The 16661-nt window shown below is 43.0% G+C and overlaps 1 protein-coding gene across 1 annotated transcript in view; it reads left to right on the top strand.

Annotated features, from left to right (window-relative positions):
* The window catches only part of LOC6603374 (neuronal acetylcholine receptor subunit alpha-7), a 277292-nt gene that overhangs the window by 134163 nt on the left and 126468 nt on the right, over window positions 1–16661 (top strand). The window contains exon 7 of the mRNA XM_026990084.1: window positions 13313–13493. Within this exon, the coding sequence (XP_026845885.1) occupies window positions 13313–13493 (181 nt within the window). The remainder of the gene's footprint in view (window positions 1–13312; window positions 13494–16661) is intronic.

Raw genomic sequence — 16661 nt, 5'->3', positions numbered from 1 at the left:
AGTTCAAGGATCTCAGAGGCTATAAAAGCTAGAGCAACCAAATTTGGTATCCACACTCCTGTGATATCGCACCTTGACCATTTCGTTTCAAAATCTCGCCACACCCTCTTCCGCCCCCGCAAAGGACGAAAATCTGTTGCATCCTCAAATCTCAGAAACTATTAAGGCTAGAGCAACCAAATTTGGTATCCGCACTTCTGTTGGATCTCACTATAAAATGTATATCTCAAAGATATATATCTCCCACAAAGAACGAAAATCTGTTGCATCCACAATATTGCAGATTCGAGAAAACGAAAAACGCACAATCATAGAGAATGACCATATCTATTCGGTTGCTGAATCTGATTCAGTTCGGATCATTTTTGTAGCCAAACGAAACAAATCAATTTGCAGTGGCTACGCAGCGCCCGACGTCACGCTCAGACTGATTTTCTGTCTCTCTCGCACGCAGTCTTTATCGTGTCGTTTAATATTAGCGGCGTCTGCCGGAGGAGAGCCATACTGACTAAGTATCGGGTGTAAATGTAGAGTTGCGATCTCCGCAGAAACTCACAACGTTCCCCCTCGTTTAATTTAGAATAGCGTTTTAAAAAAACTAAGCTTTTTTATAGATTTATTTATGTTCTATATCGCCCACTGCAGTTTGTTTTGATATATTAAATGTATATTACGGAAATTAATAATTGCATTTTCGATTGAAATTACAACATTTTATAAATATTGAAACGTCATACAGCATCACACAAAATTTTCTTTTGTGGACTTTCGAATAGGGCTAAACAAAACTACTTTTTACGATTTAATCCAAATATTGGGTTATATGGTATATATATAGATTAGCGCATCGATATACGTACGTTTTTATAGATTTAGAGCTTTAAACATTTTTAATGTTTTTTTTCCTATGCCAGGCTTTTTTTTATAGGTAACATAATGCTCTGTTTTTCATATAACTTCAGTATTCTGTTAAATTGTATATATCAAACCAAAAAATTTATAGCTTCAGCTTACCGTTTGCGAAATTTTATTTATGTTATGCAATATGTTAGGGAAAATACACAAAAATTCATATTTTCATCATATTTTTCAAAATCAGGAAGAAAAACGAGAGGGAACGCTGTGAGTTGCTGCGGACACCGCAACTCTACAGTTATACCCAATACTAAGTCAGTATGGCTCTCCTCCGTCAGACGCCGCTAATATTAAACGACACGACAAAGACTGCGTGCGAGAGAGACAGAATATCAGTCTGAGCGTGACGTCGGGCGCTGCGTAGCCACTGCAAATTGATTTGTTCCTTTTGGCTTTAAAAATGATCTGATCTGATCCAGATTCAGCAATCTAAAAGATATGGTCATTATCTATGATTCTGCGTTTTTAGTTTTCTCGAATCTGCAATATTGTGGATGCCAAAGATTTTCGTAATTTGGGGGGGTGGAAGGGGGTAAGGCGAAATTTTGAGATATACGTTTTATAGTGAGATCTAACAGGAGTGCGGATACCAAATTTGGTTACTCTGGCGTTAATAGTCTTTGAGATTTGTGAATATCCCCAGATTTTCGTCCTTTGCGGAGGCGGAAGGGGGTGTGGCGAAATTTTGAAACAAACTCGTCTCGGTCCGATATCTTAGGAGTGTGGATACCAAATTTGGTTGCTCTAGCTTTAATAGTCTCTGAGATCCGCCTATGCTACGTGTGTGTTAGAGAGAGACAGGGCGAGAAAAAATTCAATTGTTTTCTTGATGCTGGCTATAATAATAATACGATCCAATTCATATTCTGCAGTCTAAAAGATATGGTCATTCTCTACGATTCTGCGTTTTTGGTTTTCTCATATTTTTAAAATTGTGGATGCCACAGATTTTCGTCTTTTGTGGAGGCGGAAGTGGGCGGGGCGAAGTATTGAAATATTTTTGTAGCAGTGACATATCACAGAAGTCTGGATCCAAAACATCGTTGCTCTAGCTCTTATAGTCTTTGAGCACTAGGCGCTGAAGGGGACGGACAGACAGACATTGCTCAATCGACTCGGCTATTAATGCTGATTAAGAATATATATACTTTATGGGGTTGGAAACGATTCCTTCTGGACGTTACACACATCCACTTTTACCACAAATCTAATATACCCCAATACTCATTTTGAGTATCGGGTATAGAAACTCTGTTTGGTTCATAGCGTCCAAAAACTTAAATTTTGATTATTTGGTCTGTAGAGATGCGAGCGTCTGAATCAGTGTATTTTGATTTTTGATGAGATTTTCCATAGTCGTTCCCATAAATGCTGCAGAGTAAATATTACCACTTATAAAGGACTTCGTGGTTGATCCATTAGCTTCTAAGAGTTTACCATATTCGGCTGGGTGTGTTTTTCTAGTCCTGCTTAAAAGCACTAGCAAAAAATACTCCCTTTATGGTGCTTTGCGGGACCAAATGAAGCCCTGGCTGCTCTTGCGAAGAATACGTCAGGTGTAAATTGAGAAGTTACAAATTCTTTGGGTGTATTGTGAGAGCGTGCCGTACTTACTCGGCGGATAAGACTTTTCGAATCGTTGTAAACTGTAAACTTGTAAACTCTTTTCTTTATTAGCAGTGCAAAAGACTGACTTGTGGCAGTCTCCAAAAGCTACGCAGACTGATCGAACCAATATGCCTGCAAAATTGTGCATTTCACTGGACCATTGCGATTATGTGATTCTCTTACTGTGATTATTCGGTGCAACAGGAATTGCAATTTGTAGATTGGGTGTACTTCGTTCTTCAAAGTTCTGTTGTCTGGCGCGAGCTCAACCTTAAAGAGTGGTTTCCGCCAGATGTATATTGAAGGGCATGTTCCAGCGACTTATGTCGACGGTACAGTTGGGTTGATACTCGTAATGGTGCGAGCAACTAATTTCGAAATGGTCGCGCTAAAGCTTGACGCGCGTGATTCCAGTTGGATATTCATTCAGCAACTATCGAACATGGCACACAAATCGCCGAGACCGGAAACTGAAATTTCCGATTCTCTCTCCTGTAGCTATAACTCTCGATCTAGACTAGCAGTGATGAAATGCACCTGCGATCCAGAATCGAGCAGGCCATGGCAAGGAACCAATGTACCAGAGTACATTACAGCAGTGACCAGCCACACGACATCCCGTTTGTGACTCTGAAGTAAGGGCGACGTGGATGACGATATTGCAGTAAGTTCAAAGCCAAAGAGTATCGCAGGCAATTGTGGAGTGGATGTTGAATTTGAGAGTTGTGGCAGAATGGGGCACTCATGCACTTTTATGCACTCCTCTAGTATTTAAATTCTCAATATAAAACCCCGCACTTAAAAATAAACATCTTTCCTTTTCATTTTTCGGATCCACAAGTCTATTAGAAAACGAGGGGGAACGTTGTGAGTTGCTGCGGACACCGAAACTCTACAGTTATACCCGATACTAGGTCAATATGGCTCTCCTACGGCAGACGCCGCTAATATTAAACGTCACGACAAAGACTGCGTGCGAGAGAGACAGATAATCAGTGGGAGCGTGACGTCGGGCGCTGCGTAGCCACTGCAAATTGATTTATTCCTTTTGGCTATAAAAATTATCTGATCTGATCCAGATTCAGCAATCGGATAGATATGGTCTTTATCTATGATTCTGCGTTTTTAGTTTTCTCGAATCTGCAATATTGTGGATGCAACAGATTCTCGTCCTTTCTGGGGGCGGAAGGGGGTGGGGCGAAATATACGAAATATACGTTTTATAGTGAGATCTAACAGGAGTTCGGATACCAAATTTGGTTACTCTAGCCTTAATAGTCTCTGAGATTTGTGGTTGCCCCAGATTTTCGTGTGGCGAAATTTTGACACAAAACGGTCAAGGTCCGATATCACAGGAGTGTGGATACCAAATTTGGTTGCTCTGGCGCTTATAGGTTCTGAGATCCTTGAACTCATATTTTGCAATTGGCAAAACCGACTGTTGAGAAATGAGCCTCGTAGTTTTTTAATTCAATGTTCATGTATATTGCGATTGACCTATTTACACGCTCATGATTGTAGTACACCGCCTAAGTAACTATTCTTACGCGCATAGCTGTGTTGTTGTTTGCTCGTGTCCAGAACATAGCTGTAATGTTCTCACACGCATGGCCAGACCCGCAGCTGCACACGCACACAGCGATGCGTTCCGTTGTTTTGCATTAAGACCGTCGCGTCGAGTCGTAACGCGTGATCTTCCAATTCCCTTTTGCTCGTCTTCTTTTAGCGGAGTTGAATCAGTAGAAACTTCTAGACGAATCCGCCCGCACGCTTACTTTGTACCGCAGTAGAAACTTCTAGACGAAGCCGCCCGCACGCATACTTTGTACCGCCGCAGATTCGAACCCCCCGCTGTTCTTGTAATATAATTGTACTATAACCAACAATAATAAATAATCAATAAAACTAAATAAGCTCAAGATATAAACGATTATACAGTCCACTAATTCATAACCATAGCAAAATTTGGTCCTTCGAGCCGGATATCCGCGTTTGAGTTTATTTATTTACATATTGAGTGATACCGTTAACCGCTGTTTGCCATGAAGGCCCTAGTGCATCGTCTAATTCAGCAACGTGGTGCCTGCAAATCCCAATTAACTCGCGTGGCTGCGGAGGCTCAAAAGTTTGTACAGTCATGTACAGTGGGTAACTTTAATATTCGGCATTTTTTTTTTCAACTTCAAACGCGAATAAAATGCATTAAACTACAAAAAAATTTTAATGAGGGAATAAAGCTTGAAGTTTAACTTTTTCAGAGAGGTATATTTAATAATGATTTTGTTTTAAATGAAGATAGAAAATATAATTAAACAAAAAAAGCCTCAAAATATGCGTTACATTAATATTCGGCATTACCTTATACAACTAAAAAATAACTACTTAATCTAGAAAAATAACTTAATTTAATATTTTGTGTGATAGCCATTATTATTTATGGTATCGGCTAGGCGATTTGGCATATTTTTTATTATATTTTGTGTATATTCATGACCAATTTTGGCCCACTCTTCTTGAAGCCGTTTCTTCAGCTCGGGTATGGACGATATTGGTGTCTTATGCACACGGCGGTCCAGCTCACTCCACAAATTTTCGATGTGGTTTAGATCAGGTGATTGGGGTGGCGTATCTATGACCTTTGGGCAGTTGTAAAGCAGCCAGGACCTTTGTCCTGATATAACTTGAATGTTTCGGAAATGCCCATTTTCTGCGCCGACTGCTTTAAATTTTCTCTCAAAATTTTTAGATTTTGTTCCTGGTTCATTATCCCTTCAATAAAAACCAGATTCCCTACTCCTTTTGTCGAAATGCAGCCCCAAATCATAACGCTCCCACCGCCGTGTTTCACTGTTGGTCTTAGGTGTTCCTTATGCAGCTCCGTATTGGGTTTTCGCCAAACCATGGTCTTGCCATCACTGCCAAAAATGTTAAACTTGCTCTCGTCTAAGAATATAACATCATTCCACCAGTTTTGGTCCTTTTTGGAGTACTCCAGGGCAAACGTTTTCCTTTTTTTCCGGTTACGCTCACAGAGTAAAGGCTTTTTTCGTGCAACTCGGCCGTTGTACCCTTGTTTTTTAATGGTGCGTCGGATAGTTTGGGCTGAAACGGTCTTTCCGTGGTCGACAAATAATTCAGCTTTTAATTCCGGTGCACTTAGTCGTGGATTTTTCTTCACTTTCTTTATGATATCGGCTTCTTCGCGCTTAGTCAACTTGTTCGGTTGTCCGGTTTGCTTAATTGATGCGATTCTTCCTTCATTTTTATACCCGATACTCAAAATGAGTATTGGGGTATATTAGATTTGTGGTAAAAGTGGATGTGTGTAACGTCCAGAAGGAATCTTTTCCGACCCCATAAAGTATATATATTCTTGATCAGCATCAATAGCCAAGTCGATTGAGCCCTGTCTGTCTGTCTGTCTGTCCGTCTGTCCGTCCGTCCGTCTGTCCGTCCCCTTCAGCGCCTAGTGCTCAAAGACTATAGGAGCTAGAGCAACGATGTTTTGGATCCAGACTTCTGTGATATGTCACTGCTACAAAAATATTTCAAAACTTTGCCCCGCCCATTTCCGCCCCCGCAAAGGACGAAAATCTGTGGCATCCACAATTTTAAAAATATGAGATAACCAAAAACGCAGAATCGTAGAAGATGACTATATCTTACAGAGTGCAAAATCTGAACCAGATCGTATAATTAATATAGCCAGAATCACGAAAACAATTTCACTCTTTCTCGCTCAGTCTCACTCTAACACACAGGTTTCATGGTCGGTTTTGCCAATTGCAAAATATGAGTTCAAGGATCTCAGAACCCATAAGAGCTAGAGCAACCAAATTTGGTATCCACACTCCTGTGATATCGGACCTTCTGTTAGATCTCACTATAAAACGTATATCTCAGAATTTCGCCCCACCCCCTTCCGCCCCCAGAAAGAACGAGAATCTGTTGCATCCACAATATTGCAGATTCGAGAAAACTAAAATCGCAGAATCATAGAGAATGACCATATCTATCAGATTGCTGAGTCTGGATCAGATCAGATAATTTTTATAGCCAACAGGAACAAATCAATTTGCATTGGCTACGCAGCGCCCGACGTCACGCACAGATCGATTTTCTGTCTCTCTCGCACGCACGCTTTGTCGTGTCGTTTTTTATTAGCGGCGTCTGACGGAGGAGAGCCATACTGACTTAGTATCGGGTATAACTGTAGAGTTGCGGTGTCCGCAGCAACTCACAACGTTCCCCCTCGTTGAACCTGCGGACGATGTCACCGATCGTATTCAGCTTCATTTTCAGAATTTGGGCAGTTTCTTTGTAGGTCTTGCCCTCTAAATGCAACTGGAGCACAAGTTTTCGCTGCTCCAAGGATGAATTAATCCCTTTACGGCCCATTTTAATTTTAGGTGGAACAATTCGAGTTAGCGGTGTGCTTGCTGATCATGAATGTAAGTCAAGTGTTTGTTTTTCGGGGAAACCCATTTTTTGTGCCATTTGGAGTTGCCACAGGGTTTTATAATGCGATTTCCCAAAAATGCCGAATATTAAAGTAACGCAAATTTTGAGCTTTTTTTTGTTTTATTATATTCATTTAAAATAAAATCATTATTATATATACCTCTCTGAAAAGGTAAAACTTCAAGCTTTATTCCCTCATTAAAATTTTTTTATTTTTTTTGTAGTTTAATGCATTTTATTCGCCTTTGAAGTTGAAAAAAAAATGCCGAATATTAAAGTTACCCACTGTACTTCTGTGCAAACATTAGAGCACAAGTTGGACCGACTTGTTGCAACTTTCAACCGCTTTATGGAGCTGTCTGAAGAGCTGGTCCAATATAATGATGAAGATGAATACGTGGATCCGGATTTGGACATCCCCGAATATGAGAAAAGGTTCTTTAGTGCGCATAGTATTTTCACTGAAGCCATACGTGACCGGAGCAGTCACGATAATGAGCACGACAACTCAAATCTACTGCTATCGAACACTGTGGAACGCTTGTTTGAGGGACAAACTCAACTTCTGGAGAGGATTCGGGACTCATCGGGAACCACAGAGCTGCAGTTCGAGAAAATACGCATTCCGACGTTTTCGGGCAGATACGAGGATTGGTGTCAGTTTAGTGACTTGTTCTCAGGCTCAGTCGACAAGAAGAGTAGTCTGTCCAAGTGCCAAAAGTTTCATTATTTGAAATCCTATCTGGACGGTGAAGCGTTGTCTCTGATAAAACATATTCCCGTATCGGATGCCAATTACCAGGACGCATGGGAGAGGCTCGAAAATCGCTATAACAAGAAGTCACTGATTGCTCGTTCGTTCATTCAAAATTTTCTTTCGTTGCCAACCGCAAAGTGAAAATGTGACCATAAATGACCTGTTCGGCTTTGTCTTCGCCCGTTGCGATGCACTTGAGTCCTGTCAAGATCCAAAGCTAATCCAGGATACACACACGGTGCTGAATAAACGTCGTGCAATTTCTCATCATGTTGACGTGCCAAATACGTCTGCTCCTGATTGTGTATATTGTCACGAGCAACACAGTCTTATGCGTGCACTCAATTCAAGGCTCTGGATGTTGTGGACCGCCGCAAGTTCGCAAGGGATGGTAATTTGTGCTTCAATTGTCTAAGCCGATCTCATCCAGTCAAGGAGTGTAATTCCACAAACACGTGCCGTCTGTGTAAGCTGAGGCACCACACTCTTGTTCATCCAGAGGACATACGCTCTGTCACGGCTTCCGCTGCTGTCAATACATCCGCTGACTCACCCGTCCGCTCGTCCAGTTTCCCTGCTGATGCTGATCCTGCCGTGGTCAGCCATCATACATTGGAGAGGAAATTCGTGGCCAAGAGTCAGGCCATATTGCCAACGATTTTGGCCACTATAGTCGACTCCTGGGGCAACGAGACCACCTGCAGGATACTGTTGGATACTGGTTCAACTATAACGATGGTCGCCGAATCATTTATTCAACGAATTGGATTGCCGCGCACCAATGCTCGTATACCAGTGGTTGGTCTATGCGCAAATCCTGCTGGGGTTACTAGAGGTCGCGCCACATTCACGCTGCTCTCCCGCACAAGCTCCGCCTCAGTGGTGGTAACAGGTCTGATTATGAACACTTTAACCTCCTCGATTCCAGCCCAGAGGATCGAGTCTAACACACCGATGTGGAAAAGGATTCGTGAGCTACCCTTAGCGGACCCTACATTTGGTAAACCAGGCGAAATCGACGTGATTTTAGGAGCTGATCAGCTTTGGAACCTTTACACTGGACAACGCAAAGAGTTTGGTTCTGACTATCCTATTGCACATCATACTAATTTTGGTTGGGTCATTACAGGCAGCTACCATCTCAGTAGGATCTGGACACTTTGGTTTGATCGTTCATGGACATGGAACGAGTTCAACCAAGTGACGCTACCATTGATGCTAGTGATCCCGCTAAGAAACACTTCGTTCATACGCACTCCCGCAGAAACGATGGCGTGTACATCGTCCAATACCCGTTCATGGAATCTGCCCCTCCGATGGGGTCCACACTGCCACAAGCACTACGCCACTTCTTCTCTCGAGCGGAAATTTCGAAAATTTCCTGCGCTCAAACAACAGTATGTCAACTTTATGGAGGATTATATACAACGAGGACACATGGAGGTGATTCCTTCTACTACCGTAGAAAACGATCCCGTCAATCACAATTACTTAGCACACCACGCGGTATTTAAACCAGATAGCACCACCACGAAATTCCGAGTTGTATTTGATGGCTCTGGGGAGGACTGCAATGGATCTTCACTTAATTCACGACTACACATCGGACCACCTATTCAAAAGGACTTAATTGGAGTATGTCTACGTTTCCGTCAGCATCGCTATGTGTTTTGTACGGACATTGAGAAAATTTTTAGAGTCATCTTGGTTTCAGGAGATCACACGCATTACCAACGGATTGTCTGGCGAAAGGAGGAGACTGCTACACTCGATCATTATCGATTGCTGACCGTGACGTATGGTCTAGCGTCTTCACCGTTCATGGCTGTACGAGTGCTCAAGCAGATCGCGCAAGATCATGCCGATTTGTATCCGAAGGCTGCTGCTGTGCTTGTACGAGACGCGTACGTGGATGATATTCCTACTGGTTGCGATAATATCGACGATCTCATTGCACTCAAAGACGAATTAATTTTGCTATTGAGCCAAGCTCAATTTAAACTTCGAAAATGGAGTTCAAACTGTTGGTCACTACTCAAATCGCTGCCAAAGGACATTTGTGAGTATCCACTTGAAGCCCTAGAGGGAGATAGCCCAACTCAATATGTCAAGGTTCTTGGAATACGCTGGGACCCGGCTGTGGACGAGCTTTCCTTCAATTTGACCATTCCTGACGCCACAGGGGTTCTGACAAAACGGGCTTTGCTGTCCGAGCTTGCCAAGATCTACGATCCACTGGGGTTGCTTGCCCCCACAACTGTATTTCTAAAGGTTCTCTTTCAAGATAGTTGGCTGAGCTCGGTCGAATGGAACGAACCACTACCCGCGCAACTATGCGCACGGTGGCAACAGTTTGTAGCTGAAGTTCATTTACAGGAAAGCTGTCGCATACCTCGCTACCTATCCTCGCCACTTCAAGCAACGGAGCTGCATGGATTCGCCGATGCTTCATCTCATGCATACGCCGCTGTCATCTACAGTCGCGTGAGATTCAATAATGACTACGCTGTAACACTGATCGCCGCAAAAACCCGGGTGGCACCCATCAAACCTATCTCCATCGCACGGCTCGAATTGAATGCCGCCCATCTTCTGTCGAAATTGATGTCTCTGGTTAAGCAAGCTCTAACTATTCCAATTTCCAGTACTTCGTGTTGGTCAGACTCCGAAATTGTACTACATTGGCTCTCATCACCCCCACGGACTTGGAACACTTATGTTTGTAATCGCACTGCTGAGATTCTAGAAGCTTGCCCACGTAGCTGCTGGCAATACATTCGCACTGAGGACAATCCCGCGGACTGTGCATCACGCGAACTTCTACCAAAGGATCTGGTAGAACATAAACTGTGGTGGAATGGACCACCGTGGCTTTCCCAATCACATCGCACCTGGCCACCTGCTAAGGCCAAGTTCGCACTATCGACTGAGGACGCTGAGCGGATGGAAGGTAAGGTCAAGCCCCAAGTTAATCTACACATTTCCAATGAAGGAAATGATCTTAACTGTATGATCAACAAAGCTTCCTCCTGGCCACGTCTCTTGCGGACACTTAGCTATTGCTTTCGACCGCCTGTCATCATTTTTATCGTCATGGGAGCTTCAATATGCCCGCTCTAGGGTAATCAAACATGTCCAGATGGAGTTTTTCCAAGTGGAGTACAGACAGCTGAGCACTGGCGAAGCCCTTTCTCAAAAATCCAAGTTGATTCACTACACTCCATTTGTTGACGACCAAGGAATTCTGCGCGTAGGAGGACGCATTGGAAATTCGAGGACAACCTATGATGCAAAACATCCCATACTTCTTCCAAAGGAATAACCAGTCGCTGTTTTATTAGCTAGACACCAGCACGTCACATCGTTACATGCTGGAGTCGAATTTATGTTTCAAACGTTGAGACAGAAGTATTGGATCCTGGGAGCCCGTAACATAGTCCGCAAAATTGTATTCAACTGTAAGATATGCTTCCTCCAGCGCAAAGGAACGAGCACACAACTCATGGCTGATCTTCCCGCCTTTCGCGTTCAGCCCACCCGCTGCTTTCTACATTCTGGATTGGATTACGCTGGACCAGTTACCATCAAGACGTCAGCAGGTCGGACACCGAAGTTTGGCAAAGCTTGGTTTGCCATCTTTGTTTGTCTGTCCACCAAAGCAATTCATCTCGAGCTCTTCAGTGATTTGACGACCCCTGCATTTATCGCCACGTTCAAGCGGTTTTGGTCTCGACGTGGCCCTATATCCGACTTGTACTCGGACAATGGCACAACATTCCATGGAGCCAGAAAGGAACTAACGGAGATGCAACGGATAGCTGTATCTCAAAGTCAAGACGAGGAAATTGCTAATTTTCTGACGAGTCAGGACATCAACTGGCACTTCATTCCGCCGTCTGCCCCGCATTTTGGAGGTCTTTGGGAAGCAGGCGTTCGATCTATCAAACTCCACATTCGCCGAGTAATTGGTAGCAGTGCGTTGACTTTCGAGGAATATTCAACAATTTTAACTCAGATTGAAGGGTTACTCAACTCTCGCCCACTGTGCGCGCCCAGCGATCACAGCTTGGATCCCCTTACCCCCGCTCATTTTCTTACAGGTCAACCTCACATGTCGGTGCCGGAGCCGTCCTTGTTAGACGTCAACATTAACAGACTGCAGCGTTGGAGATAACTGCAAGCCAAGGTTCAAGGATTCTGGAAACGTTGGAATCTAGAATACCTTACTTCCTTGCAACCTCGCACGAAATGGCAGCAGGAGTCCAACGACATAACCGTGGACACTCTTGTGGTACTGAAGGAGCCAAATCAATCAATCAAATCAATCGCCTAGCAAGTGGCTGCTGGGGCGAATCACCGAAGTTCATCCTGGCCAAGACGAGAGGGTTCGAGTGGTCACCGTCAAAACAGCCCGAGGAGTGTACAAGAGACCTATTACCAAACTTGCTGTGCTTCCCTTGTTCTGAACAGTCGTTCAGGGGGGCCGGTATGTTGAGAAATGAGCCTCGTAGTTTTTTAATTCAATGTTCATGTATATTGCGATTGACCTATTTACACGCTCATGATTGTAGTACACCGCCTAAGTAACTATTCTTACGCGCATAGCTGTGTTGTTGTTTGCTCGTGTCCAGAACATAGCTGTAATGTTCTCACACGCATGGCCAGACCCGCAGCTGCACACGCACACAGCGATGCGTTCCGTTGTTTTGCATTAAGACCGTCGCGTCGAGTCGTAACGCGTGATCTTCCAATTCCCTTTTGCTCGTCTTCTTTTAGCGGAGTTGAATCAGTAGAAACTTCTAGACGAATCCGCCCGCACGCTTACTTTGTACCGCAGTAGAAACTTCTAGACGAAGCCGCCCGCACGCATACTTTGTACCGCCGCAGATTCGAACCCCCCGCTGTTCTTGTAATATAATTGTACTATAACCAACAATAATAAATAATCAATAAAACTAAATAAGCTCAAGATATAAACGATTATACAGTCCACTAATTCATAACCACCGACCATGAAACCTGTGTGTTAGAGAGAGACAGAACGAGAAAGAATGAAATTGTTTTCTTGATTCTGGCTATAATAATTATACGATCTGGTTCAGATTTTGCTCTCTAGAAGATATAGTCATCTTCTACGATTCTGCGTTTTTAGTTTTCTCGTATCGTCGAAATTGCGGATGCCACAGATTTTCGCCCTTTGTGGGGGCGGAAGTGGGCGGGGCAAAGTTTTGAAATATACTTGTAGCAGTGACATATCACACAAATCTGGATCCACATCATTGCTCTAGCTCTTATAGTTTATGAGCACTAGGCGCTGAAGGGGACGGACAGACATACATGGCTCAATCGACTCGGCTATTGATGCTGATCAAGAATATATATACTTTATAGGGTCGGAAACGATTCCTTCTGGACGTTACACACATCCACTTTTACCAAAAATCTAATATACCCCAATACTCATTTTGAGTATCGGGTATAAAAATGTTTCATTCTTTGAATAGATTTGATTATTTAGTATAATCGTAATTTAATTTAATTTGATTAATCAATAGTACTTTAAAATTTCAGTGCAGATGAGGGCTTCGACGGCACCTATGCTACTAATGTGGTGGTGCGGAACAACGGGAGCTGCTTGTACGTTCCACCGGGAATCTTTAAGTCAACGTGCAAGATAGATATCACCTGGTTTCCATTTGACGATCAGCGATGTGAAATGAAATTTGGATCCTGGACATATGATGGCTTTCAGGTGAGTGAAAAGTGGCAAACAAAAAATGTACATAATTTTAATAGCTTAATCGTCGTTTTTTGGCGTCTTCACTTAACCAGTGATTTACTGGTTACTAGAGCCAAACTTATTTGTCATCTAAGCTTGTCGCCCAACAAATCTGACTTTTAAACAGGGTGTTTGTTGCGAGTATGCCCCTCCGCCCGCAACACAGCCTAAAAACTATATTTCATTACAATGTCGCTTATATTATATCGTAATTTGATTAGGGACAAATATAACCGGCTTATGAAAAATTACATATACACTCATACATTCTTTTTTTTTATCAGAATCAAAAAGAAAATTTTTGATGGGATTTTGCGACCGACAACAGCATTTTTCACTGTAGTTGCAAAATATGGCCCACATACTATTGTGCTTCAAGAAACTCCACCACACACCAAAAAACTATAAAATGATAACTCTGAAATCCTTTCTTACCTATGGATGAATCCTAATTCAAAATTCTTTACAATACCAATAAATACCCCTCTTTCAATTCTATATCTTTACACTACCACTAAATCCTACTGTTAGCTTAAACGTTAATCAAGAATCTACCAACATTAAAACGAGGGGAACGTTGAGATTTTAAGATATACGTTTTATAGTGAGATCTAACAGGAGTGCGGATATCAAATTTAGTTACTCTAGCCTTAATAGTCTCTGAGGTTTGTGGATGCCCCAGATTTTCGTCCTTTGCGGGGGCGGAAGGAAGTGTGGCAAAATTTTGACACAAAACGGTCAAGGTCCGAGTGTGGATACCAAATTTGGTTGCTCTAGCTCTTATGGGTTCTGAGATCCTTGAACTCATATTTTGCAATTGGCAAAACCGACCATGAAACCTGTGTGTTAGAGGGAGACAGAGCGAGAAAGAATGAAATTGTTTTCTTGATTCTGGCTAAACTAATTAAACGATCTGGTTCAGATTTTGCACCCTAGAAGATATAGTCGTCCTCTACGATTCTGCGTTTTTAGTTTTCTCGTATCCCTAAAATTGTGGATGGCACAGATTTTCGTCCTTTGTGGGGGCGGAAGTGGGCCGGGCGAAGTTTTGAAATATTCTTCTGTGCCCTGTCTGTGTTTAACGTCCAGAAGGAATCGTTTCCGACCCCATGAAGTATATACATATAAATTTCAAAATTTCCCCGTGGTCTTTGATGATAGATTCTGGCCAGTATCGGTAAGGGTTTCCCGCTTTGTGCGTAGACAGAGGCCGGAAGCTGATTTCACGGCAGTTAATCTATGTGCAGCTGTGCCATTGCGGACGTCCACGCCGACTCAGAAAGCTCCAGTTCCATCCACTTCAAAAAAACCCCAGTGAGCGGCGCCTCTGGTTTTACGATCGCCGCTTCTCCACAACATATTCTGCCTGCACTTTTTCGACTTTTTGTTATGAGCAACAGCCCGTTGTTTTATTTTTGGCGATCCTCTTCGACACAACAACAAAACATTGCTTTTTCGGCCTGCGCCTTGTGCGTTATTCGCTCGGCTGCTGCTCGATCAGATGACGATGCTTTGAAAGCGCTCTCTCTCGACTACGTGGGCTTCTGACGTCATAATTACAACAACTAACACTATTGCATTGCTTCGTGTGCTATGCTTGCGCTGTCGCTGCTCTCGACATTTGGGAAGAGTCAGCAGCCCGTCGTGCGCTCTTATGTGGAACACTCTCTTCAGCATCGTCACCTAGATTCGCTCTCCTGGCTGCTTCCCTGCTCTATTTTCTGGACGAGGATGGTGTGCTACTGATTCGGACTTCGACGTTTAGGCAGGTTCTAAGCATAGGCCTCGCTCCTCTGACTCAGTTGGATATGGCTAACCCTCCTCTGGATCCATCTTCCGTGGCCGCTAACAGGACGGCAGCGCCACTTTCTAGGACCGTGCCGATTGACGGTGCCAAGTCTATACGAATTTTTTTCCAAAATATAGCGGTAATGCGCACCAAGGCTCAGGCTGTCAGCTTGGCTACCTCTAACATACGATTCTAACCTTTTCCAGGAATTTCGTAAGGACAGAGATTGTGCCAAATCCTGCGATCCGCAATCCTCAGCTATGATACGAAGTAATGTGCATTTGCCGCACGAGATTCTTTTGATAAATGATTTTTTTAGTATGGTCTTGACCCAAGTAAATAATGATTTTAATAGGCCAAATAAGATTCTAGACTTAATTTTGGTTAGTTCGTATATATATGGCCATGTTACATGTTGCGAACTGCCTATCGCGGATTGTGACATGCATCATATGCCTTAAGAATTCTCAGCTAATTTCCACTTTAAGCGTTAAACGTTAATTGGGCTTCTGTTCTCTCGCATCCTAGTGCTGACACTTCCTATAGTGTTTTCCTGCATACGGTCCGTCGTATTATTGCTTCCAAAGGTGTGCATGGCTGCTATAGGCCACCGTTGTATACGAAGGGTCTTGTGAAATATAAGAATCTGCGTAAGAGTGCAGCATAAGAGGGAGTTTGATTTCTTAATCAAATTTTTGTATAGCCAATATATTGCTTAAAAGGGACTTAACATCAATCCCAGGTCGTTTCGGCATTTCATAAATTCCAAAAGGTCGACGAGCTCTTTTCCTTCAGCTATGAACCTGGCCAGCTGGAGCGCTAATACGGATAGTGGTATAGCAAACCTTTTTGCTTATTTCTTTAGCTCAAATTTTAAGCCATACGCAGATTGGCATAGTTTTAATGTGGATATTTTGGAGGCAATTGATGAATTCAATAACTCTACTAAACCCGACTGTGATGGCATTTCTGCCTTCCTGCTTCGCAACTGTGATGGAGAACCTTCTGTGAACCTCTTAAAATTCTCTTCACAAATTCGCTGCTAGCGGGTCGGTTTATTGCCAAGTGGAAAGCTGCCACGATTACGCCAATTTTTGAGAAAGGCGCCAAAAATCTCATTTCCAATTATAGATCAATTGCCGAACACAGCCATGTTTCAAAACTTCTAGAGCGAATCAGTGCCAGAAAGATCACTTTCCTCATGTTGTCGTACATAAGCCGAAATCAGCATGGTTTTATGCCGGGTAGATCAATGACCACTAATCTCATCGCTTTCAGTAATTTCTGCACTCGTGCCTTTGAAATGCACTCTCAAGTAGATTTTGTATATACTGACTTTGCTAAGGCCTTTG

This window comes from Drosophila persimilis, unplaced genomic scaffold, assembly GCF_003286085.1.
Source record: "Drosophila persimilis strain 14011-0111.01,24,50 unplaced genomic scaffold, DperRS2 tig00000520-arrow-pilon, whole genome shotgun sequence".
NCBI classification, from domain to species: Eukaryota; Metazoa; Arthropoda; class Insecta; order Diptera; family Drosophilidae; genus Drosophila; species Drosophila persimilis.
The sequence above is the reverse complement of the archived record's forward strand: the minus strand, read 5'-3'. Positions and strand labels throughout refer to the sequence as shown.